The sequence below is a fragment of the Tribolium madens genome, unplaced genomic scaffold (assembly GCF_015345945.1).
Source record: "Tribolium madens isolate multiple individuals breed KSU strain unplaced genomic scaffold, Tmad_KSU_1.1 Scaffold_96;HRSCAF=242;Tcas5.2_LG5, whole genome shotgun sequence".
NCBI classification, from domain to species: Eukaryota; Metazoa; Arthropoda; class Insecta; order Coleoptera; family Tenebrionidae; genus Tribolium; species Tribolium madens.
The window spans coordinates 4,656,698-4,677,570 of record NW_025401068.1 but is presented as its reverse complement, the minus strand read 5'-3'; the positions used below and the strand labels follow the sequence as shown (position 1 = coordinate 4,677,570).

The 20,873-nt window shown below is 30.9% G+C and overlaps 3 protein-coding genes across 11 annotated transcripts; 2 read left to right on the top strand and 1 right to left on the bottom strand.

The window, feature by feature from the left end:
* Window positions 1-1,690: 1,690 nt before the first annotated feature.
* Window positions 1,691-9,862, top strand: LOC123012343 (monocarboxylate transporter 5). Of its 4 annotated transcripts, none has more exons than XM_044410190.1 (7): window positions 1,691-1,945; window positions 2,012-2,158; window positions 4,012-4,301; window positions 7,682-7,801; window positions 7,864-9,045; window positions 9,095-9,295; window positions 9,346-9,862. In XM_044410190.1, exons 3-7 carry the CDS (start codon window positions 4,178-4,180, stop codon window positions 9,492-9,494), a joined length of 1,776 nt encoding a protein of 591 aa, XP_044266125.1. In that variant the 5' UTR covers window positions 1,691-1,945; window positions 2,012-2,158; window positions 4,012-4,177; the 3' UTR covers window positions 9,495-9,862. The 4 variants fall into 4 exon arrangements, with proteins under 4 accessions (XP_044266125.1, XP_044266124.1, XP_044266126.1 ...); XM_044410189.1 differs by having other exon boundaries at window positions 1,996-2,158; XM_044410191.1 differs by lacking the exons at window positions 1,691-1,945; window positions 2,012-2,158 and adding an exon at window positions 3,787-3,938.
* A 459-nt stretch (window positions 9,863-10,321) lies between these two features.
* Window positions 10,322-16,684, bottom strand: LOC123012893 (juvenile hormone esterase). Of its 3 annotated transcripts, none has more exons than XM_044411084.1 (9): window positions 16,548-16,684; window positions 12,575-12,791; window positions 12,264-12,407; window positions 11,674-12,213; window positions 11,451-11,625; window positions 11,074-11,267; window positions 10,852-11,014; window positions 10,668-10,797; window positions 10,322-10,618 (listed from the first exon to the last, which is right to left on the bottom strand). In XM_044411084.1, exons 2-9 carry the CDS (start codon window positions 12,782-12,784, stop codon window positions 10,408-10,410), a joined length of 1,767 nt encoding a protein of 588 aa, XP_044267019.1. In that variant the 5' UTR covers window positions 12,785-12,791; window positions 16,548-16,684; the 3' UTR covers window positions 10,322-10,407. The 3 variants fall into 3 exon arrangements, with proteins under 3 accessions (XP_044267019.1, XP_044267021.1, XP_044267020.1); XM_044411086.1 differs by lacking the exon at window positions 16,548-16,684 and adding an exon at window positions 15,960-16,028; XM_044411085.1 differs by lacking the exon at window positions 16,548-16,684 and adding an exon at window positions 15,202-15,423.
* Window positions 16,685-18,361: 1,677 nt separating this feature from the next.
* LOC123012894 (protein RCC2 homolog) lies at window positions 18,362-20,873 on the top strand. 4 transcript variants are annotated; one of them, XM_044411089.1, is made up of 4 exons: window positions 18,362-18,554; window positions 18,822-19,161; window positions 19,506-20,486; window positions 20,532-20,873. In XM_044411089.1, the coding sequence occupies exons 2-4, from the start codon at window positions 18,823-18,825 to the stop codon at window positions 20,658-20,660; spliced, it is 1,449 nt and encodes a 482-aa protein (XP_044267024.1). In that variant the 5' UTR covers window positions 18,362-18,554; window position 18,822; the 3' UTR covers window positions 20,661-20,873. The 4 variants fall into 4 exon arrangements, with proteins under 4 accessions (XP_044267024.1, XP_044267022.1, XP_044267026.1 ...); XM_044411087.1 differs by having other exon boundaries at window positions 18,363-18,554; window positions 18,816-19,161; XM_044411091.1 differs by lacking the exon at window positions 18,362-18,554 and adding an exon at window positions 18,592-18,769.

The following is a 20,873-nucleotide window of genomic DNA, read 5'->3' as shown; positions in this document are numbered from 1 at the left end:
TCACTGCTCCAATGCATTTTTTACGAAATGCCCAGGCGGGATATTGATWCATTATATTAAGGAGGCGGTGATAGACATAAACTGCAGTTTTTCAGAAACAATTATTATTTGTTCTATCAAAAGACGGTCTGAATATGAATATGAATATGATTCTAGTTTATCTATTTTAATCAATAACTAACTAAAAATGCTGTAATTTTTGAAGGGGTGAACAAACTAGAGAAGATTATTCAATTCTTCAAAATTTATAATCGAGTTCGTGTCGGAATATGTATTATTGATTGCATCTTACAGGCACAGGCCTCATAAAATTATGTGAAACACCCTGTATACAATACTCTAGAAAGAAGAATAATTAGAAGTGGGATTATTCTAATATTTTTTAATGAGAAAGTTTAAGCCTAATTTTTTATTTGATTTTGCATTAATTTTTAATGACTGCGTGTAAAATTCAAAAGTTACATGACTCAAATGTTTTTACTGAAAATTTTCGTAATGTTGAACTTCCTAATACTTCTATTATTTTTTTTTACTTGAGTGATGACGAAAATATGTTATAATTATAGTGATGAACTAAATGTTACTGTGGAAGATTCTCATAAAAATACGGATTATGAAAATTTAGTTGGGAAAACTGAAGAGCCTTCAAGTCCAATACAAAATTGGCCAGTATGCAGCAATTTGATATTATTGTCAAAGAAATAAAACCGCCAATGTGATGGGATTTAAAAAGCAGATCAAAAAAGAGAAGAGAAAAATGAACTTCTTTCTACTGAGTTAGAATCTGAATCTTCCACGGCTTTTACACATCCTTATTACTATTTATAAATATCATCCAGGTTTACCGCTTGATTACAGGACCCTTTCAAACACTCATTTATAAAATCAAAAAAAATTGATAACAGGGATTACGTACATTTAGGATTAGCCAAAGGAATAAGAGAATTTTTTTTTAAATACACAATCAAATTTAAAAAGTCTACTACTTTTATTAATAAACTATTTTAGTGTTAAATAATGTGACAAAAAAACTTTTGTAAAAATGATTAAAGCTCCAAAAGACCTTTGGTTCCTGGAAATGTACTCATTCAAAATTTTATTTTGTCACTAAAGTTTATAATTACTTCTAGAATTTTTCTTTATTATTATCTACTACCTATATCCGAAATCTTACAATTCTTAAAATTTTTGCTACTAAATGTATAAAATAAAATGGTTAAATTTTTACAGATGTAAAATGTTTCCAGAAAATTTGAAAAAAATCAGCAAAATCAAAACTTATCCTATTTGTCGCGTATGCATAAGCAATCTAAACAATCAAAACTTTGTCTTAAATTATGGATTATTGAGTTATATTTTTTGTCAAATATGTATTTGGCTACACATCTGGTGTCATTAAAGAGGTCATTTACAACTAATAAAGAATACTCGTATTTTATCACTTTGTCATGTTATCTAAACTTTTTAAATATTTTATTACAAAAACGTGGTTATTTTATAAAATAAAGTTAACATTTAAACAAAAAATTAAGTTATCCATTGAGCATTGTTTTGAATTAAAACTAAAGCAAGAGGGTACAGTAACTACAGTACAACATTTTTTATTTATTCAAAAATAATTTTTATGATCATGCTACAACCAAAAGTGAATAGAGCGATAACTTTACACTACATTACAAACTAATGAGTTGTGTGTAATTTTGTACAACGTACGCGTGCGTATAATAACATTTTTAAAAGCTTGCGATCAGCTGTGGTTTAAATTGATGTTTAGATAAGGACAGAAAAGCTAGATGCGCAGGACGATATTCTAATCTTTGATTGGAAGTCGAAAGGACCGACTGCACCGTAGGTAAAATACCCTCAAAAAATGTTTTACGAAAAATGTTCAAACCTGCAATGTACCGCCTATGTAAATATACGAAGAGTTTAATCACTTAATATGGTAAGGAAAATTAAATCGATTAAAAAATTATTACTGCATTGAAACAAAAGTGCCCATCTCTAACAGCTCTATATTGAAAATTCGATCTTGTACCTGGCGACGAGTCGTTCCGCGAATCTGCGTTTGCAGGAATGGCTACTGGAACCCGGATTGTGGAAAATAAAGGATTATTTATTATTGACGTTTTTAAAATATTGCATCAGGGATAAAGAGGTGAGTTATAATTTCATTATAAGTGTGCATGATTTGTTTCTCATATTTTACAGTTGGTGTTACTTTTATCATTTAGCAATTTATTAGCATTATGTACAATACAATTTTTTCTTATTTTTAATTAACCAAAAAAATCTCTAGAAAACACATTGTATCATAATTTATTAAAGGATTAAAATTCATTGATTAAAATTTTCGGCGATTCCACGCGTTTATTTTTTGAGTGTTATTTTAAAACATCATGATTCTGATAAGTGATAAGTTGATAACACAGTTCGTTTCTTTTTGTGTAATATTATTAATTTTTTTAAACTAAATGACCCCAAAAGAGCAAGAACATAACAATATGCTGATTTTATCACATATTACTTTTATTTCTGCTATATTTTATGCTTCTTCTTATTAGTATTATATAGGCACAAGTTACTTGCAAAAATAGGAATAATTCAAGGATTGAGATTATGGTTTTAACAACAAATTATTTAACATGATTGTTGGCAACAACAGATAAATGCAATACATGAGGGACAAAGGTCGGATATCATAAATAATATTAAATCAATGATTTTATGTAGGAACTAAAATAATCACATACTATAAAGTTATTTTATAAAATTTGCCTAAATATAACCTATTATCATCTGCTTATATCTAATAATTGAGATTTTATGACAGTTTATTTCAGTAAAGTCGTTTAAATAGTTATTCACAATCAAGGTTATTTAATCTTATATGTTCTTATCTTCTTTATTTTTTGATAAAAATAAAATAAGTAGGTATATCGTAACAATAACAGAATAAATGTGAGTAATAAAAGAAAAAAGTTTTTTAACTAAAGATATTTAATAGCCGTTCAGAATAGTTGAGAGTTATGTCCATTACCTATAGGCTGTAAAAATGAAAATTTAGTGAATTTTTTTGAAATAAATCATTAAACTATTTTATTATTTTAAAATGTTTCATTTTGATGTTATTAGGTACCAAGCAGGTACTTTATTAAAGGATGAGAGTAATCGAAAATGTAAGAACACTAATATAAAGAAATGTAATGAAAAATGGAACATTTGCAGTAAAACTGATTTTAAAACATCAACAATCTCTTTGGTTGACTTTTAATTATAAAATACTCATACTCTTTGAAACTTGCGGGAATATTCTTACATTAGCGTTAGAATTGTCACAGGTTGGTTGCTACCTGTCTTGAAAGTCATAAAATTTTGGATAAACTGTTCAAATTTTTTCTAAAATTTAGTCGTAATAAAAGTATAGTCTCGCCTTCAGCTCGTGAGACGAACTTTTCCACTTGTGCGGAATATGCCATATTACACAGAAATCAAATGTTTTTGACCTATTTCACCTAAAAAACACAGTTGCGACGTAGCAAGTGAGGCGTTGTGTATAGAATTACGAATATTTTTTTCTGGGAAGTAACATTAATTAGGTACCCAATTTTGAAAATGAAATAAAAATTAAAGGTGGTTTTAATTTTTGTTGAAAGCTTTATTATGCTTTACGACATTTTTAATTCTGTGGTGATTTGGTGAAACGCCCACTATCATGATACTGCAATCTTGGTCTCTTATAAATAAACGTCAGACTTGACACACTTTAAAGTCAAATTACAATAATGTCCAAATTAGTTTGAAAATAATTGGAATGGTGTCATTATCGCTGTACACGAAGGAAATCAGAATTTTCGAGTTGTTATTGATTTCCACAATATAATTGTACGATAAGGAAGGTACCGATAGCTTTCTTGTGTTTACTTATCTGGAATTAGGTATTAAACTGTTTACCTGCTATCACAATGAGAATTTAATTATGAATTTAAACAATTTTGTTATTTATTTTAGATACGGCGTCAAATGGAGGGGCAGTACTTTATTACCACAACGATAAACATGACAAAATTAGTAGCGGCGTCGGCAACGTCGGAATCAGCAGCAGAGTCCCAAACGCGACACTTGTGTCCAAATCCACGTGCTCCGGGAGTGTTTTTATTTTAGTCCCAATTCGAAAATGTCAGTGGGTCATCAAGCGAAAAGGCAGGAAGATGAAGAGGAAAGCGATGCACCACCGGCACCTCCAGACGGGGGTTGGGGTTGGATGGTTGTCTTTGGATCTTTTATGATACATATTATCAGTAAGTGTTACCAGTTGGTGATGTTTTTTTACGTTGAAAAAACTTATATTTTCCGTCAAGTTATCATACTCCATATCCTAATCCACAATCAAATAATAAAATTTTAATTGTATTTGGAACAGAAACCAAAAACAGCACAATAATCTTCCACTTGTATCTACACACTTGCGACATTGTTGCCTTATTAGAGGGAATTTGCGCAATGTTTTATGTGTACTTATCAATAGATATTTTACATTTTTCCGCTTGACCAACATGTTATGTATGAATTATTCTCCATAGTGATATACATTTACACGAAGACTATTAAAATATCTGGCCTAAATGAGTCTCGTAAATTTTAAAAATTTATTTAAAATTAGTCATTTCAAACAAAAAGGCGCATAACTTTAATCAAAAAAATCTGTTGTGCTGCTACATTAAAATCATTACTTTCAACAACATTAGATGTCAGACTATACATTCAGTTGAAAAAAAGAAATTTAAAAAAATTTAACAAAATCATATTAAAACCTGACCTGACCTGACCTAACAATTTTTTAATTTATCTGTTGCACATATTGTAAAAATATCATAATCATATCTACACCAAATAAGTAAACTAGGAAAACCAAATACACATTGGCAAAATTAAAGGAATGAATTCAAGAAATATTTTCTTATTCTTTTTTGGGTCATAAGAGTCAGAGAAGGGAAAATAAATGTTGTTAATAATTTTTTGTTACCAGACCCAGACCCAGAGAACGATGTTTTTATCAAGTAAAACATTAATTTCGTTCTATATTTTAGCAGCTTTCAAATCAAAGTTTTGCTTTTAGATATTTCCTAGAGAATGCTAAGAAAATACAAAGTTTAGAAAGAAATCGGATCTCCGTTCTTTTAAATTTAAACCTACCTACAAAAATGCAAAGTTATTTCATTTTCAACACTAAGTAAATTCATTCTTTGTTTAAGAAATTGCAAAACATATTTTAAGTAAAAGGCCTGTGTAATTATTGTTAAGAAGCTAACGTACGTGTAAAAATGCGCTATTTTAATTTTTTATATTTTTCTTTAAATTTATTTTAAGCAGTTTTCACTTCTTTTGGCACAATATTCAGGAAATAAATGCTTCATAATTATGTTTTTATTAATATTGGAAATTTGCCTTGTTATRAATCGGATTATTCAACTTGTTTGTTTGTTTACACTAGAAGAGTTAATTTGAAAAAAATATTTTTCTACACATCAGAGATATCTATTTTTGATCGAACTATTTTTGGTCTCAGGAAAGTATTTTCACCTCGACTTAGTATTTATTACACTCTACAGAAAGATTACTGTATTATTATTTTAAGTCACCAAGTTTTTAATTGGTACAGTGATGGACAGTGAATTTCGTCCACCCAATTTCCTTGTCAGATTAAAAGTGTAAATTAGTCTTTAGGTTTTACTAACCTTGTTTCAGAATTTTGATTAACGTTTGTCATGTTGACAGAAGGCTCGATAATTCTTGCTACTTTTTACCTTTGTCCTTTGAAATGGTAGTCCTTGATATGCCCAAAAGTATGGAGACACGTCTTTCAGACATAACTTCTTATACCAGAGAGATAATTTTTATTTTATTAAACGCACTTACTGCTGGCATGTTCRAATTTGATTAAATTTGACAATACGTATTTGAATGTCAGTCAACCTGACAATAAAGCACAAACTACAGTGAATTTTTGTGAATTCACAGACATTGGGTGGACGAAATTCACTGTCCATCGCTGTACGAACAAAATATCAAAAGGTCAAAGAAACTGATTTTACTACAATAGCAGCACTAGGATTATTAATTACATTCAGAATATTAATGCAAATTATTTTGTTCTATTTCAAAGTGTATTCGTATAAAATGCTTTAGAAAAGGGTTCCTCCCTCATGATATGCAAGTATAATAGGTATTTGACCATCCATACATAAAATTTTTAAAAGTAAAAAAAGTTGTATTGTTTAATACAGAGTAGGTATTAATTATTATTAATAAGTAAATTAATATTTTTATTCTTCGACACTGTGAAGATTTATGGTTTTTCTCCCGTGTAAGGAAGTTTTGACAACTGTTTGGCATTTCTCAATACGAAACGTCAGATTATTTTTAACAGATTTAAACTTTTAAAGCAAGTTTAAGCCTTATTGAGTCTAATTGGAAGAATAAAATGTTGTATTCAACTCGTTTGAGTGTAAATCGGACGCTTTATTCCACCTCGTGGATGATAAACCACTCGTTACACTCGTGGTTTAATAACCGATTCGGTGAAATAATCCGTCCGATTTACACTCAAACTCGTCGAATAAATAACTATTATATTTTAAATCTTAAATGTAAATCTATTGTTCCGGATTGAATAAATAAAACAATATCTTGTGTATAAATTTTATTGTTCGTTCATCTGACGAGTACAAGATCTAATGCCGAACTGGCCTCTCGACACATAAATTGTGTAAGAAGTAGTACGAATCATCATTGACAAAAAATATATCGGCTTAGATGACTAATTACTGCCAAGGTACAGACAAAGAGATTTACAAAAGTTGGGTAACGAATTAACAAAAACCAATGAGTCAGGAAATGTTCTAGAAAATGGTAAAACGTAATAATTAGTAACTGAGAAATAATAAATCCTAACGCTAAATAATGAATAGCAATAATAATAAATTTGTAACAATAATAACAAATATGTAACACTATACTAAAATGGTAAAATAAGGATTTTTTTTCAAAAATAGAGGAAATAGTTATAAAAGATGATTAATAAATAAATAATAATGTATTCACTAATCTTTTTATTTCAACGTTCATGGTACATTTAAGTTTTTAATAAGAATAGTTAAAGATATTCAACTATTTCTAGTTAAGAATTCTAAAGTTTGATTTTGAATAATATTCAGAAACAGTCGGAAACGAGGTCGGAAGTTATAAAAGAATTTTCGCGGAGAAATTCTGTAGAAACAATCATTTTAAATAGTAGTAAGTATTCGCAAGAATTTTCCAAAAATTTACGAAAAATGTGTCGACAAGTTCTCAAACACAAAAAACACTTACAAAATTGCATTTGTATGTTTTCAAATTTTTTTATTTTGATTTTAATGGCATTTCTTTATCAGTAACAGTAGTAAAATAATACCTAATAATTGTCACGAAGAGTCCTAAGTGCCCCATTTTAACAAGATATAGTTCTTAACCTTGAGAATTCTGATAATCTGCTTTCAAGTTGTGAAAATAACTTGTTTACTTCCTATAACAATTGTAAAACTTAATTGAAATAGTTTTTGTTTCAAAATAAAAATTCTCAATGCCCAGCTGAGTTTTTAAAGTCTCAGTATCATTATATTAATCATTTTCTGTTTTTTAGCTGATGGGGTAACATATTCTTTTGGAGTTTTCTACGACGAATTCTTAGATTATTTCGAAGAAGGAAAGGCTGCGACAGCATGGATCCTTTCCATTCTAGTTGGTGTAACACTATGTTCAGGTAAATGGAATAGGAAACAGTTTTGTTTTTAATTTTTAATTTTGATATTTTCTATTTTTTAGGTCCGATTTCAAGTTCCTTTGTTAACAAATGGGGTTGCCGGCCAGTCACCATAGCCGGCGCAATAATCGCCAGTATCTGTATGATAATTTCGGTATTTGCTCAAAACGTCACAACTCTTTATTTTACGATTGGAATAGGAACTGGTTTCGGTTTCGGCCTCATCTACTTACCAGCAATAGTAAGCGTAACAACTTATTTTGAAAAAAAACGATCACTTGCAACCGGAATAGCAGTGTGTGGTTCTGGCTTTGGCACCTTCATTTTTGCTCCTATAATAACCCGACTACTTGTGGAATACGGTTGGAGGGGAGCAATGTTAATTATAGCTGGCATAGTCTTAGAATGTATTGTTTTTGGATCTTTGTTTCGGCCTTTGGAAAGCGAAGAAGAAAAAAATTTTAAACCATTACCAAAAATCACTCTAAAATCGATCGAAGCCAAAGTTGATCTGCACGTGTCCGAACATAACTTACAACAGATTTCGACTATGAATGGAAACGGTCAGATACATAGACCACATAGTTTAGGACACTTTTCCATGCCTCGAGGAACCAAACTCTTGGAACCAAGCAAAAACATATCTAATGGAAAAACATACGAAGCATCTAGACTTGCTTTAAGCCAACCTATGCTTGCACAGACCGATCGTCCCTACCAACAACGTTATGGTAGTCAGAATTTACGAAAACATGGACCATTGGACAAACCAGACGTTTTCTATCAAGGCAGCTTAATGAACATACCTGCCTACAGATCTCGACTTGATTTGAAAAACAAAGAAGAAATAGCCTTTTTGGGAAGACGACACTCTTCGATCACTTACAGGAGACGACATGTGGATAATAACAAACCAGAAACAACACTATGTGGGTGTATACCCTGTTCGCAGGAAACCAAAGATACTTTGAAAGAAATGCTAGACTTTAGCCTTTTCCACGACTGGATTTTTATACTATTCATCACAAGCAATTTTTTGACCAGCATTGGTTTTAACATACCCTATGTTTACATCGTCCCAAAAGCTAAATCAATGAATTTGTCAGCGAAAGAAGCTAGTATGTTATTATCCATTATCGGATTTGCTAACACAATTGGAAGAATCGTTTTGGGGTATTTTTCCGACAAAGCTTGGGTTAATCGCCTTATGGTTTACAATTGGTGCCTAACACTTTGTGGAATAGGTATTTTTATTGCTAATAAAAACAACAATAATCAAAATGATTGTTCCAGCCACGACTTTTAGTGCCTTTTGTCCCTCATTCTACACTTTAGCTATATTTGCTAGTGCGTTTGGTTTTACGATAGGTGCGTACGTTGGACTTACATCTGTTATCTTGGTCGATTTGTTAGGACTTGAGAGACTTACAAATGCTTTCGGTCTTTTACTTTTATTTCAAGGTATTGCTTCTCTCATAGGACCCCCCATGGCAGGTCGGTATTTTGGTAAACGTTGAAAAAGTGAATTATCAATGTTTTAACAGGTGCCTTGTATGATGCAACGCTTTCTTACGATCCTGGATTCTACCTTTCTGGAATTACTATATCTCTCAGTGGAGTAATATTGTTTTTCATTCCTCCAATTCAGCGATGTGTAGACAGAAAGCAAGAAAGAAATCCCACAGATATATAGCAATTACTGGTACCTCACGTAGAGGGGGATTTTAGGTTTTATAATACTATTTAATTTTTTTAATAACTTACATATCAGTCAGTTCCGACTGAAATTGATGTGCCATAATATTATATTATCTGCAATGCAGATCGTTAGTGTAAAAAGATGATTCCGGATAAGTGTTCAGTGATTTCAGGAAAGTAATGTGATTGACATTCATCATTAAATATTTGTGCTTAATTTTAATATGATAACGTGAATGTATGTTGTACGAACATTTTTATACATAATTTGAGACTTGCTATGTTTAGTTACTTAGTGTAAATATTGTAAATAAATTAAGAAATCTGAGACCAAATACATTTTAAAGCATTAGAAAAAATTAATACGATTGTTACTTTTTTGTGTTTACTTTTTAGAATAATTTTTTTTTTAATTTAACACATTGTCCGAACTCTGTTTTTCCATTTTAGTCTTCAATTTTATAGTCATTATTTGAGTTTTATGGATTTTGTGTTTAAATAATTCTGTCTTTGAAAGCGTTATTATCAAATGTGAGTACCTACCTCATCGGAATAAGAAGATTTATTTTGTGTCTTTTATTTTCAAGTTCCAGATGTCTTCTTTTTTAGTTTCAAAATTTTTGATTTTTTAATCCTTTCTTCAAATGCGATGCAACCAAATACCTTTATTGAATCGTCTTCTTTCTTTCCATTCACTAGATTTCACATACCAACTCTTACCAAAACAGCAGAAATCAAATATTTGTCATAAACATTGCCTATTTGGCAAAACAGGTAGTAATTTTTAGTTTATTTTTTAAGTAGCAGTTGCAAAAATCTTAATTTAAAAGAATAATTTTTATTGGACTTGTTCATCATCAGTAAGGTAGACATAAATTAAATAAGTAAAAACACACAGTAATTAGCAATTAGCTGAAGTCGGGGAAACTTTCAAGAATATTTTGTTGCGCCCAGAATTTTATTCTGTCAAGAATTTGGCTTTTCCCATAATTAAATGAAATTTTGCCAGTTTCGTGATTTCCAGTAATATTCAGAATATTCAAATTTGCAAGTTTGATGTCTTCTGAGTTCTCAAAATTCAAGCTGTTCCAGTTTAGATCTTCATGTGGATCGGGATTTCTAAAAAATATTTTGAAAAATAAGTAAAATATGTTAAGTGTTTTGGTACCCATGAATTGCGAAATTAGTCCATAAAGACACTAAAGTTTTACTCATAAGAATATCACTGTCTTTTTGCAAGTTAGGGAAAAGTCCAGGCGATTTAAAAAGATAGAGCAAATCATCACAGTGGCTCACTCCTGAAACCATAATTATGATATTTTAATTTGCATTAGAAAAACGAAAATTCTTACCCCATGGGAAGTTTATGTCTTTATCTGTGGCTGCAAATTTATCACCATAGGTATATTGACCTTTGTAATTAAAATTATACATCCAAATAGGTTTGTGACCTTTTTTCAGTTGCAAAATAACAGTTTGGTAGATGCCATAAAGAAACGCTCTGTCACTATATAACTACGATTAATGATAATTTAAAATCGTTAATTTTGTACTCCATGATTTTTGATATTTACATCAATAAATCCTTGAACACTATTTGGATTATTTACATCTACGAAAGATTTCCCTCCAAGATAAAAATTGGTCATATTTTGTAAAAGCGAGCTTGCGTTTGCTCCAGCACTGAATTGAAGTGCGAACATTTGTGTTATTAGATTATCGAAGTTAGTGTTAAGTTGTTTGAGAGTTTCCGGCTGCCGCACCAATGCTAAAATACGGTAACAATAATTAAAATASGGTAATAAAACAGAAAAATCATACATTTAAAAAGATGAAATAATTAAAATTTCATTTGCAACAACCTATTACCTAACAATGAAGATAGAAGAACGTCCATTACTGTTGTTTCGTACTAATAAGATTTTTAAATTGTTAACTTTTTAACACTTACCTGCAACTCTTAAGATTCCTTCTTCTTGGACACTGCCCACAATCCAAGGGATTTTCATAAAGGCGCCAGCTTGTAGAGACTCTAGAGGATCTTGTATTAAGAAAGGATTAGGATTGGCTGCTGTTTGTTTTTCAGTGACCATTGAATAAGGAGTCAGCGGTTCGATGGAAAAATACTAAAATATTTTTATGTATAATTTGTAAAAATGTACAACTTGACTTACTTTGAAATTATCTGCAGTTTCCGCCAATTGGGTGGCTTCGATTTTTCTTAAGCAATCGACAATATTTTTACTGTTGCCAATATGCTCAGCACATCCCGTAAATAAAGCAAGAGCAGCCGTGACATTCGGTTGTACGGCGTTGAGTGGTCTCGCCCATAAGTCTAAAGCAGCCCCACTTTGACTGATGGCTTGTTGAAACAAGCCTCGAGAAGCAGGACTTATTAGATGCAAGCTGACACTGCCGCTGCCAGCACTTTGTCCAAATATTGTCACTCTGTTGTTGTCACCACCGAAGCATTCAATATTTTCATGAACAAACTTTAAAGCCATTACTTGGTCCTTCAAACCGAAATTTCCAGGAGCAAAATCATCTAGTGTGGAAAAAAATCCAAAAACACCTAAGCGATAGTTGAAAGTGACCAAAATGACGTCTTTGTCCATAATGTATTCAGGACCAATGTAATCACTTGACCCTCGGCCTGCGAAAAATCCGCCCCAATGGATAAACACCATTACGGGTAAAAGTTGGTTGGTTTCAGTCTGTAAAGTGGTGACTTTACTATAAGTGGTTGATTTTTTTTAAAACGTACTTTTGGAACATATACATTTAGGTACAAACAGTCTTCACTGCCTTCTACGTTTGGATCACTAAAGAAGTAATTTTTTTGGATGCAGTATGGGGCATCTTTGGTTCCGTTTATAGAAAAACTCCAAGGTTCGGGTGGCTCGGGTGCCTATGAATTAAAATTGGGCTTCTTGTAAAAAAATACAAATAACTAAATAAAAAAATGATGGGTAAATATAGAAATCAATTAAAATTTTGAAGATTGACTGATTGATTGAAACATTTTGTTTATTTTTCTCTACGGTAATTATTATAATAATAATGAATTATTATTACCTTAAATCTTAATCCTCCGACAGGAGGTTTTGCGTAGGGAATTCCTTTAAAGGACATGTAAGCTCTTGAGTTTCTTGAAAATTCTACTGATCCAATAACAGAACCATATTTGGTATAAACAAGCGGATTTGAGGGGGCATATGCACAAACGTCGCTAAATCTCCRGCTTATGTAAAACAGCACCAAAAAAAGGGTTTTCGGAAACTTCATATTTGTTCTAAAATAATATTTGGAATGAATCACRTAAAACTTCAAGCACAAACTACAAATAGGGAAAAATTTAACATTTGGAATAGGGTATGTACATACAATATATTATTACGAAAGTTTCTACCAATATATCTGTCGGTGGCGGTTTTTGTAACTTTTTTGGTACTAGCTGTTTTACATTTGTTTGTAATAGATAATTTGAGCATGGACATCTAGTATAATTATAACACTAAAAAATAAAAATAAAATATGTTTTGTTGTTTAGTATTTTTTTAACATTTTCTTTACGTCGTAGTTGTCTAACGTCTTAAAGTTTAATACTACATTTTTTCTATAGTGCGATAAAGCTTGTAAGCTCAAAAAAAGTGTGTATTTTTGCCCCTTAAAAAATTAAAAAAGTGTTGCAAACAAGGTGACTTTTACATGCCAACGCATTGGCCTATGGAATATTCTTTTAAATTATCATGTAAAAACCAAGATCAATTACGAGTACTTTAAAAATAGTAACTAAGTTAGTTGTTATGAAGATCATGCATTTTTTTCTTTTTTTTTTTCAAGAGGTGTAATTTTATTTAAAAAAAAACAACCTATCGACCTAAAGAATTAAGAAACCTTTACTTAGTTTACTTTGATGTATAACACTTGAAATTCTGTTGTGTATTCAATAGGTATACTGTCTGTCTCGAATCGTTGGTCGCAGACATCGGCGATGGTACAAATACTGATAACGAAATCAAGAATTGATCAAAAATGTAAAACTATAGAACTGATTTGTTGCTTAAGTGTTTTTTGTCTTCAACACATAGAGAATATCTTTAATAAATCATTATACAATTAAAAATTTCAAGTAAAGTAAAAATTATATGTTTGATATTCTGTACAAGCCGCACCTTGACATTTTGTAAATGGTCAAAAAAGTAAATACAGGAACGTAATATTTACATACGTGTAATTACATAGGGACATTATAAAAGACCATAAAAAATTCAGTGTGTTTTGTGATACGTGTTTTGTCTTTTTTTTTAATAAGAAATGAACCTTTACAACATCAAAACAAAAATCAAACGAAAGTATCATGCCTTTCTTATCATCAAGAACCCTTGAAATCTTGTTTTTTGAAAATGTACCCTTGTACTTAATTTTGACAATTAGATTTTTTTGTAGTTTTTGCTCTTAAAATAAAAAGAACACCAAAAACACTAAAATAATAATTTCACTTACCGTAATATTTATATTTTTGAACTCATGTACTCAAACAGGTATTCTACACGTGTCACCAAAAAATGGAATAATAAATTTAATCTTGTTTCACTCTAAATATTCTCATACCTGATGCTCTCTATGTTTATACTTTGAGCAAATCACTCGTAAATTTGTCGTTTTCTTGTTATTGTTTGATAAGATAATTTGTACATTATACTATTTAGAAATTGCATGTATAGATTACATAAGTTTGAAAACATCCAACCTAGAAAATGAATTATTTTAGATATGTAGGCAGGTACTAAAAAAGGTATTGTGTTGAAAAAACTATATAAACGGTTTTGTTTTTAATACATATAATTAAAATGTAATGGAGTAACAACAAAACAATAAAATAGAAATAATGGTTAACAAGTTGCGAACTGTTGATAAAGTTGTTGGATAAAGCTTAATGCATCAGAATTAGTTTACTATCTGATTTTTTAACAATAGTTTTTTTATCTCACAATCCAAAAAATGTTTACACCAAGAAATCACGAAATATTTATATCAAAATAATGTTACCTGCTTACACATTACTTACAACATGAATTACCTATTTAAACACACATTAATATACAGTGTGGACCAAACAAATTTAACAATACTGTATATTAAAACAAAAAATTATTTTTGCTTTTTGTTATCGGGGGAACAATAAGGTAGAAGCCTCGAAACAGGTAGAGAATATGTAATAATTTTTTATGCACTAAGCAGTTGTGTGTCTCCACAATGTATAATTTAATTAATTAATGATAATTATAATAATGATTATTTATTGATGTATGAATTAATTTTGTTGAATATTACCAAAAATAATTTTAAATGAAGCTAAACGTCGCACATTTCAGCATCATGTAATAATTATTATTTTGTATTGACAACAGAATATATAAGATAAGCTTTTCGCTATTTATAAGAATTATTTAATCGGACACTAAGGACAAATTCACATATTGATTGATTTCAAGGGGCAAATTAGCACTGAATTTTTTACTGGGTCTATTTTCAGTTTTTTTTTGTAATAAAACAGATAAATAAGTGAATGTTTTAACAACAAATAAGTTCTAATTTTTAGTACCATAACTTATAATGTAAATATTTATAAAAAAATATGCTCGATTTCGGGTGGGAGGATTTTTTCAATATGTTATGAAAGATTTGACAAAACCTACCTTTATGTGTATAAATCACCGTTATTAGGTGGAAATTAAGAAAAATTCACAATTCACTTCAGACACTAAAAGAGCACACAGGTAGGTAGGTACAATACATTTTAGCACAAATATAAAAAGAGACGATAACCTCCGATAATTCCGAGGTTTTTGTGAACAGCGCATTTCATTGCCACTGGCAGTAAATTTATTATTGAAGCTCATTACTAATGACCCAATTATACAAAATATACCTAGACAAACGGATTACTCCAACTTCACTGTTACGAAATTGATATCAAAATCTAATTTTATTTATAATTACATAATAAGTCTGTGAACCTAACACAAAACATTTTTTTTCTTTTTATTTATGAGATATACAGCATATGAAGCAACACTTGAAAATATTGATCAAAATTTTATGCATATCCTAGTKAATTTAAGTACCTCCAAGTCTAAACTCCAYGACTCCACGTGTGTCTCATAAATTTATTCAAGGTTATTCTTTACATATGTACCGATGATTATTTTCTGAGAATAAAATTATTAAGATGATAACAATAATGACTGTAGCTGATAACTGGATGAGATCGGTGACCTTGACATTATCTTTTACTTTCTCCTAAAGTTAATTAAATTTGCAAACAGCTGTACTTTTTGCATAATTGCATGTTTATTTATCACGTAACCACAAAAAACAAACATATTTTCGTTTTATAATTTATTTCTATGGGTGTTTCAGAAATTCATACACACAATTCTCTAAAAGTACTTACATCTGCTCTTCTCTTAGTTGTTGATTCTCTGTTCATAATTGTAGAAAAAGATTCATATAAGTATGTATGCTGTAATTAATGTTAAATAGTAAAAATTTAAAANTACAAATGATTAGAAGCTTTTAACAGTTTAAGCAGTTTCATTTTAAAAAATTTTAATTTTTTTATTGCAAAAATGAATTGCTACATTTTACACTATAATAAATCGTTTAACAAAAAAATATTTATTTAAAAAAAATCATTAAATTGTTACTAGAGTTAATTATAGAGTTTAAGGCTGCGGTTTGCAACAAAAGTGAACTTATCTCTCTTCTTTAGCCAGGATTAAATAATAAAAAACTAGACATCGACAATAGAAATTCCTCCTCTTTTTAGCCAAATGCTGTAAGAATCGTCAAGAAGCAAATAACATTTGGATCATACTGTTCACAGAAGAATTTATAGTCGTTACGAATTTTTTCAGAAATTCGAACATTGCCCCACATTTTTAAATACTAATCAGTGTTTATAAAGCAAAATATAAAATTAATTTATTTAAAATATGTAATATATTATTTATAAGTAACCAAAACAGATTAAGTAACTTACGTTTTTGGTGTCTGACAAACTTTACTGCAAAAGCTATAGTCCCTCTTGCTTTATAATTTACGACTACAACTAATCTTAACATACAATTTATTTAATAACAAAACACAGAATTACAATAAAATGAGTTTTTGCTATTAACCCACAGAAATAATTATTAGTTCAGGGTTAAATACTATGATATATGATCCAATAAAAATGTAAAAAATGTAAATAAACAATTTATCAATAGAATTTTTCTCGGTTACTAGAACGTTTAAGTGTTTATATCACATAGAAAAATATTTTTTGAGATCATAGCATAATTAATACATTAAGATAAATATAATAATAATTACGCATGCCAAATTTGGCGCTCCACCGGTTTATTTACACATATAATTGTTTTATTTTGAATTTCTTAAATACAATCATTTTCCAGGCATTGAAATACTTTTCATTTTTAACGACTAACTGAAAAACAATAATCGTTTTTTGTTAGCCAAATTCATAGTTTTGAAAGATCACAGTTATTACAACCGCAACCTAAAGTTTTAATGCATTTTTCAACAAAAGCTTTTGGTTTTGTAAGTATTTTTTGGAGCAAAAACTATCAAAACAATTAAAGTTTTTTTTACTTTTCGGATATAGGCAGGAGCAGGTATGGATAAATTTTAACCAAATTGCAATAGCACACCTATCATAAACTTTTCAAAAATTCACTCTTATTAATAGAGACGGATCTTGAGAATTTTTGTTTTTCAAAAAGTGTTTTTCGTGATGTCATAATAACTATTTTACAATAATTCGTAATAAACAAACAAAAAACTAATGAGAATACGTTCTGCCTTTAAAGAAATACATAAAAAAAATAAAATTCTACTTTTTGCGATTTTGTTTCTGCAAACTTATCTAAAGGTGTTCCAAAAGTAAACCACGTCATATGTCAACCAGTGATAGAATGTCATTTTGAGAAAAAAAAGTTAAAACAATTTTTTTTCTATATTATTCATTAAAGAGTTGTAGCTTAGCACAGAGTAACAATTTTGAATTTCGTACAAATCGTGATAAATAAAAAACAATGACATTTGCTTAGCTTCAAGTATTTTATTCCGAGTTTTTCAATAATAAATGAAAAATGTTCACTTAGGTATACAAATTGATGATGTGTAATTGACGATAAAAAATATATTGCTTTCTTTCCCAATTCCAATCATTAAGATAAAAAAAAACAATTATACCCATATACAGAATTATTTTCAGAAAACCCAGATTTACCCCTCTTTTKTAAACAAATATAAGTACAAATAATTTATATTTATGAAAATTGTGGGATTAACAAATAGGACTGTAAATAAGTTATAATTCTACTTTTTTTATTTCAATTCAATTAATTTATATTTAGTCGCTTGAAGTACGTCTCTGACATCAGCACACCACGTGTCGCCAAGAAGCTTGAGCAAACCTTTCAGGCCCCATCTTAGTGTAAATCCCCCTATAGGGCGGCCACCAGCAAAACATCAACTGCAGTAGTTGTAAAAGTAAATATAAAAAACCTCATGTTCGTTTTTTTATTAGTTGCTTACAAATAAATATTTATTTACTGAGAACGTTGTTCTATTTTTACCTTATTATTTTTAGGGCTTCAGAAAATATATGATAGTTTTCATCTGCCAATAAAAAAACAATACAAAAATGACATGCAGGTTTGTAAACATTGCGCAATTCAAATACAGAAATGAAGCAAATTTTAACAAAAATGGGATGTGAAAAAACTCATTTCCCGCTTTTTTTGAGATAGATTTTTATTCTTTAGTGAATTTATCTTTATTACGTTGGCTATTTCGATACACTGATTCAGTAAAAAAAACTAATTATTTAACCGATGGCTTTTGCTTTAACCGCTGCTTAATCTTATACATTTTAAAGTACCGTTAATTCCTGTTAAACCGTTAACCAGAAAATTCAGTGAAACTATACCGCTGCAAAATACATTATTGTTGTTGGTGGAACCGCTGGAAGAACAAAAAAGTATGTGGGGTTTTTCTTGTATGATTATTGGCCATTTTGTATGATTGCTTGTGTTCTGTGTATTCTAACGGTATTTTGTATTCTAATTTTATCGATAAAGTGTGAGAAGGAACAACAAAAACTCTTAACAAACGAAAGCTCGGTGTCTCCATAAACCATAACTGAAACGTTGTTTGTGTCCATTGTTTGTGTTAATAAGTTGTTTACAATTACATGTACGAAAGAATATAACGTGGGATACGCTAGCTGATGATTTTCAAGTTTTAGAATGTCAACAAAACGGAAGAAGGCGCCAGTCAGAAGAGGTCCGGCCAAAAGGAACAGGAGAAAAGAAGAAAGTGATGTGGATTCGGATATTAGTGACGCAAGTGATACTGAAAATACTACGCAACCTGATGAGGTTCTCATAGCTGGGCATGGGGACGCTCTTGATGAACCAACTCAATTACCTCAGGAGTTACTTAAAACATTAATCAAACCTGCTGGACAACTTCTTATTTTTGGTCTCATCAATTGGGACTACACGTCCAACAAGGTACCGAAGGAAGTCAAGATCAAATTGCACCCAAATCTCTACAGCCCGCATCGGTTTCTCACGGACAAAAAGGTGAGTTTTATAACAACTGTCCTAATTCCGCTCAACCCACGTTTTCATCTTTGTTTAGGAATCTATAGTCACTTTAAAAGAGCTTTCAAAATGCTTATGTACCACAAATTTGTCAAATAATCTTATTGATGTTGGTACCACTAGCAAATTCACATAGTAATTTTAATAGAAGGGGTTGGCAGATCCGATTTTTTATCTATTTTCTGTCATTTAAACTTTGCGTTGTAAAAAGTTTAAAGAAATGGCGCATTTAAAATGCGACATTCAGGTCTCAAAAGTTTTGAAATGCTGTGTGAAATATTTAAATATTGGTTTTTGTTGTAAATATGTGAAATTTTGTTCAGGTGCGCCTCGCCGTGAGCGGATGTGTGGCAACTCATAGTGTACTTATCACCGAAGACGGGAAAGCATTGACATTCGGCCGCAATAAATTCGGCCAGTTGGGTCTGGATCACACCGAGACGAAAGAAATTCCAACAGTGGTTCCGGCGTTAGAAAACATGAACGTAATCGGTGCAGCGTGTGGTCGCAATCATACGTTGTTTCTGACCGATACAGGTACTGTGTATGCATGTGGTGACAACCGCTCGGGCCAATGCGGTGTCGGAAATCTGCAACCCAATATTCTCACTCCCACTCGAATTAACTACCGAGGCCCGCCAATAGTTAAAGTGGGTTGCGGAGCGGAGTTTTCGATAATTTTGGACATAAAAGGAGGCTTGCATTCGTTCGGTTTGCCCGAGTACGGCCAATTGGGCCATAACACCGACGGCAAATATTTCAAAACCAATACTAAACTCTGTTTTAATTTCGAAACTAGCCCCAAACGCATTGTGCTATACATCGAGAAAAGCAAAGATGGTCATGTAGCTCCAGTAGATGTAACCGAGATCGTTGATTTCAGCTGTGGGCAGAATCACACCGTCGCGATTGATAGCAAAAAAAGGGCTTTTTCGTGGGGATTCGGCGGATTCGGGCGATTAGGGCATGCCGAACCGAGAGATGAACTTGTCCCACGTTTGATCAAATATTTTGACACTCAGTCAAAAGGTCTGCGGTCTATACATTGCGGGTCCACTTACAGTCTCGCGGTCACCGAATTCGGTGCTTTGTTTATGTTCGGACAGACTAAGCGTACAGGAGAAGCCAACATGTATCCGAAACCGATCCAGGATTTGAGCGGCTGGACCATTAACCACGTGGCTGCGGGAAATACGTCAATTATTGTTTCTGCTGATGAGTCAGTCATATCATGGGGGTCCACCCCGACTTTCGGAGAACTGGGGCTTGGGGAAATCACAAAATCTTCAAGCACTCCTAAAGAGGTAAACCTTTAACATGTAATAGTTGATAATTGTTGGACATTACAGGTCACGAAATTAACTGGAGTTAAAGTGTTGGGATTGTCAATGGGATTCGGACACACGTTGCTTATAGCACAGAATGAAACTCCAGAAGAGCAAACTAAACTTGAAACTTTTGACGTTTTCGAACCGTAATGTGGAATAATACGAAATACGTACAGGTATATCTATTATGTACTAGAACTTGTGTAACACTACTGCCCCTTTCCATGTTTTTTTAGCCGTTAGCATTTATACTTCAGTATTTTTTATAATAATTTATTTAGTCTTTCTAAATTATAATGTGTAATTGTAATCAGGTTTTGTATTTGTTTCAAGAAATCAATAAACATTTCTATTAAAAAACTT

Coding starts and splice junctions, on each gene's coding strand:
- LOC123012894 (XM_044411089.1), top strand. CDS start 18,823: ATGTCAACAAAACGGAAGAAGGCGCCAGTCAGAAGAGGTCCGGCCAAA. Junction 19,162..19,505: donor GGTTTCTCACGGACAAAAAG/GTGAGTTTTATA, acceptor AATTTTGTTCAG/GTGCGCCTCGCCGTGAGCGG. Junction 20,487..20,531: donor CTTCAAGCACTCCTAAAGAG/GTAAACCTTTAA, acceptor TGGACATTACAG/GTCACGAAATTAACTGGAGT.
- LOC123012343 (XM_044410190.1), top strand. CDS start 4,178: ATGTCAGTGGGTCATCAAGCGAAAAGGCAGGAAGATGAAGAGGAAAGC. Junction 4,302..7,681: donor TTTTATGATACATATTATCA/GTAAGTGTTACC, acceptor TCTGTTTTTTAG/CTGATGGGGTAACATATTCT. Junction 9,046..9,094: donor CCTAACACTTTGTGGAATAG/GTATTTTTATTG, acceptor TGATTGTTCCAG/CCACGACTTTTAGTGCCTTT.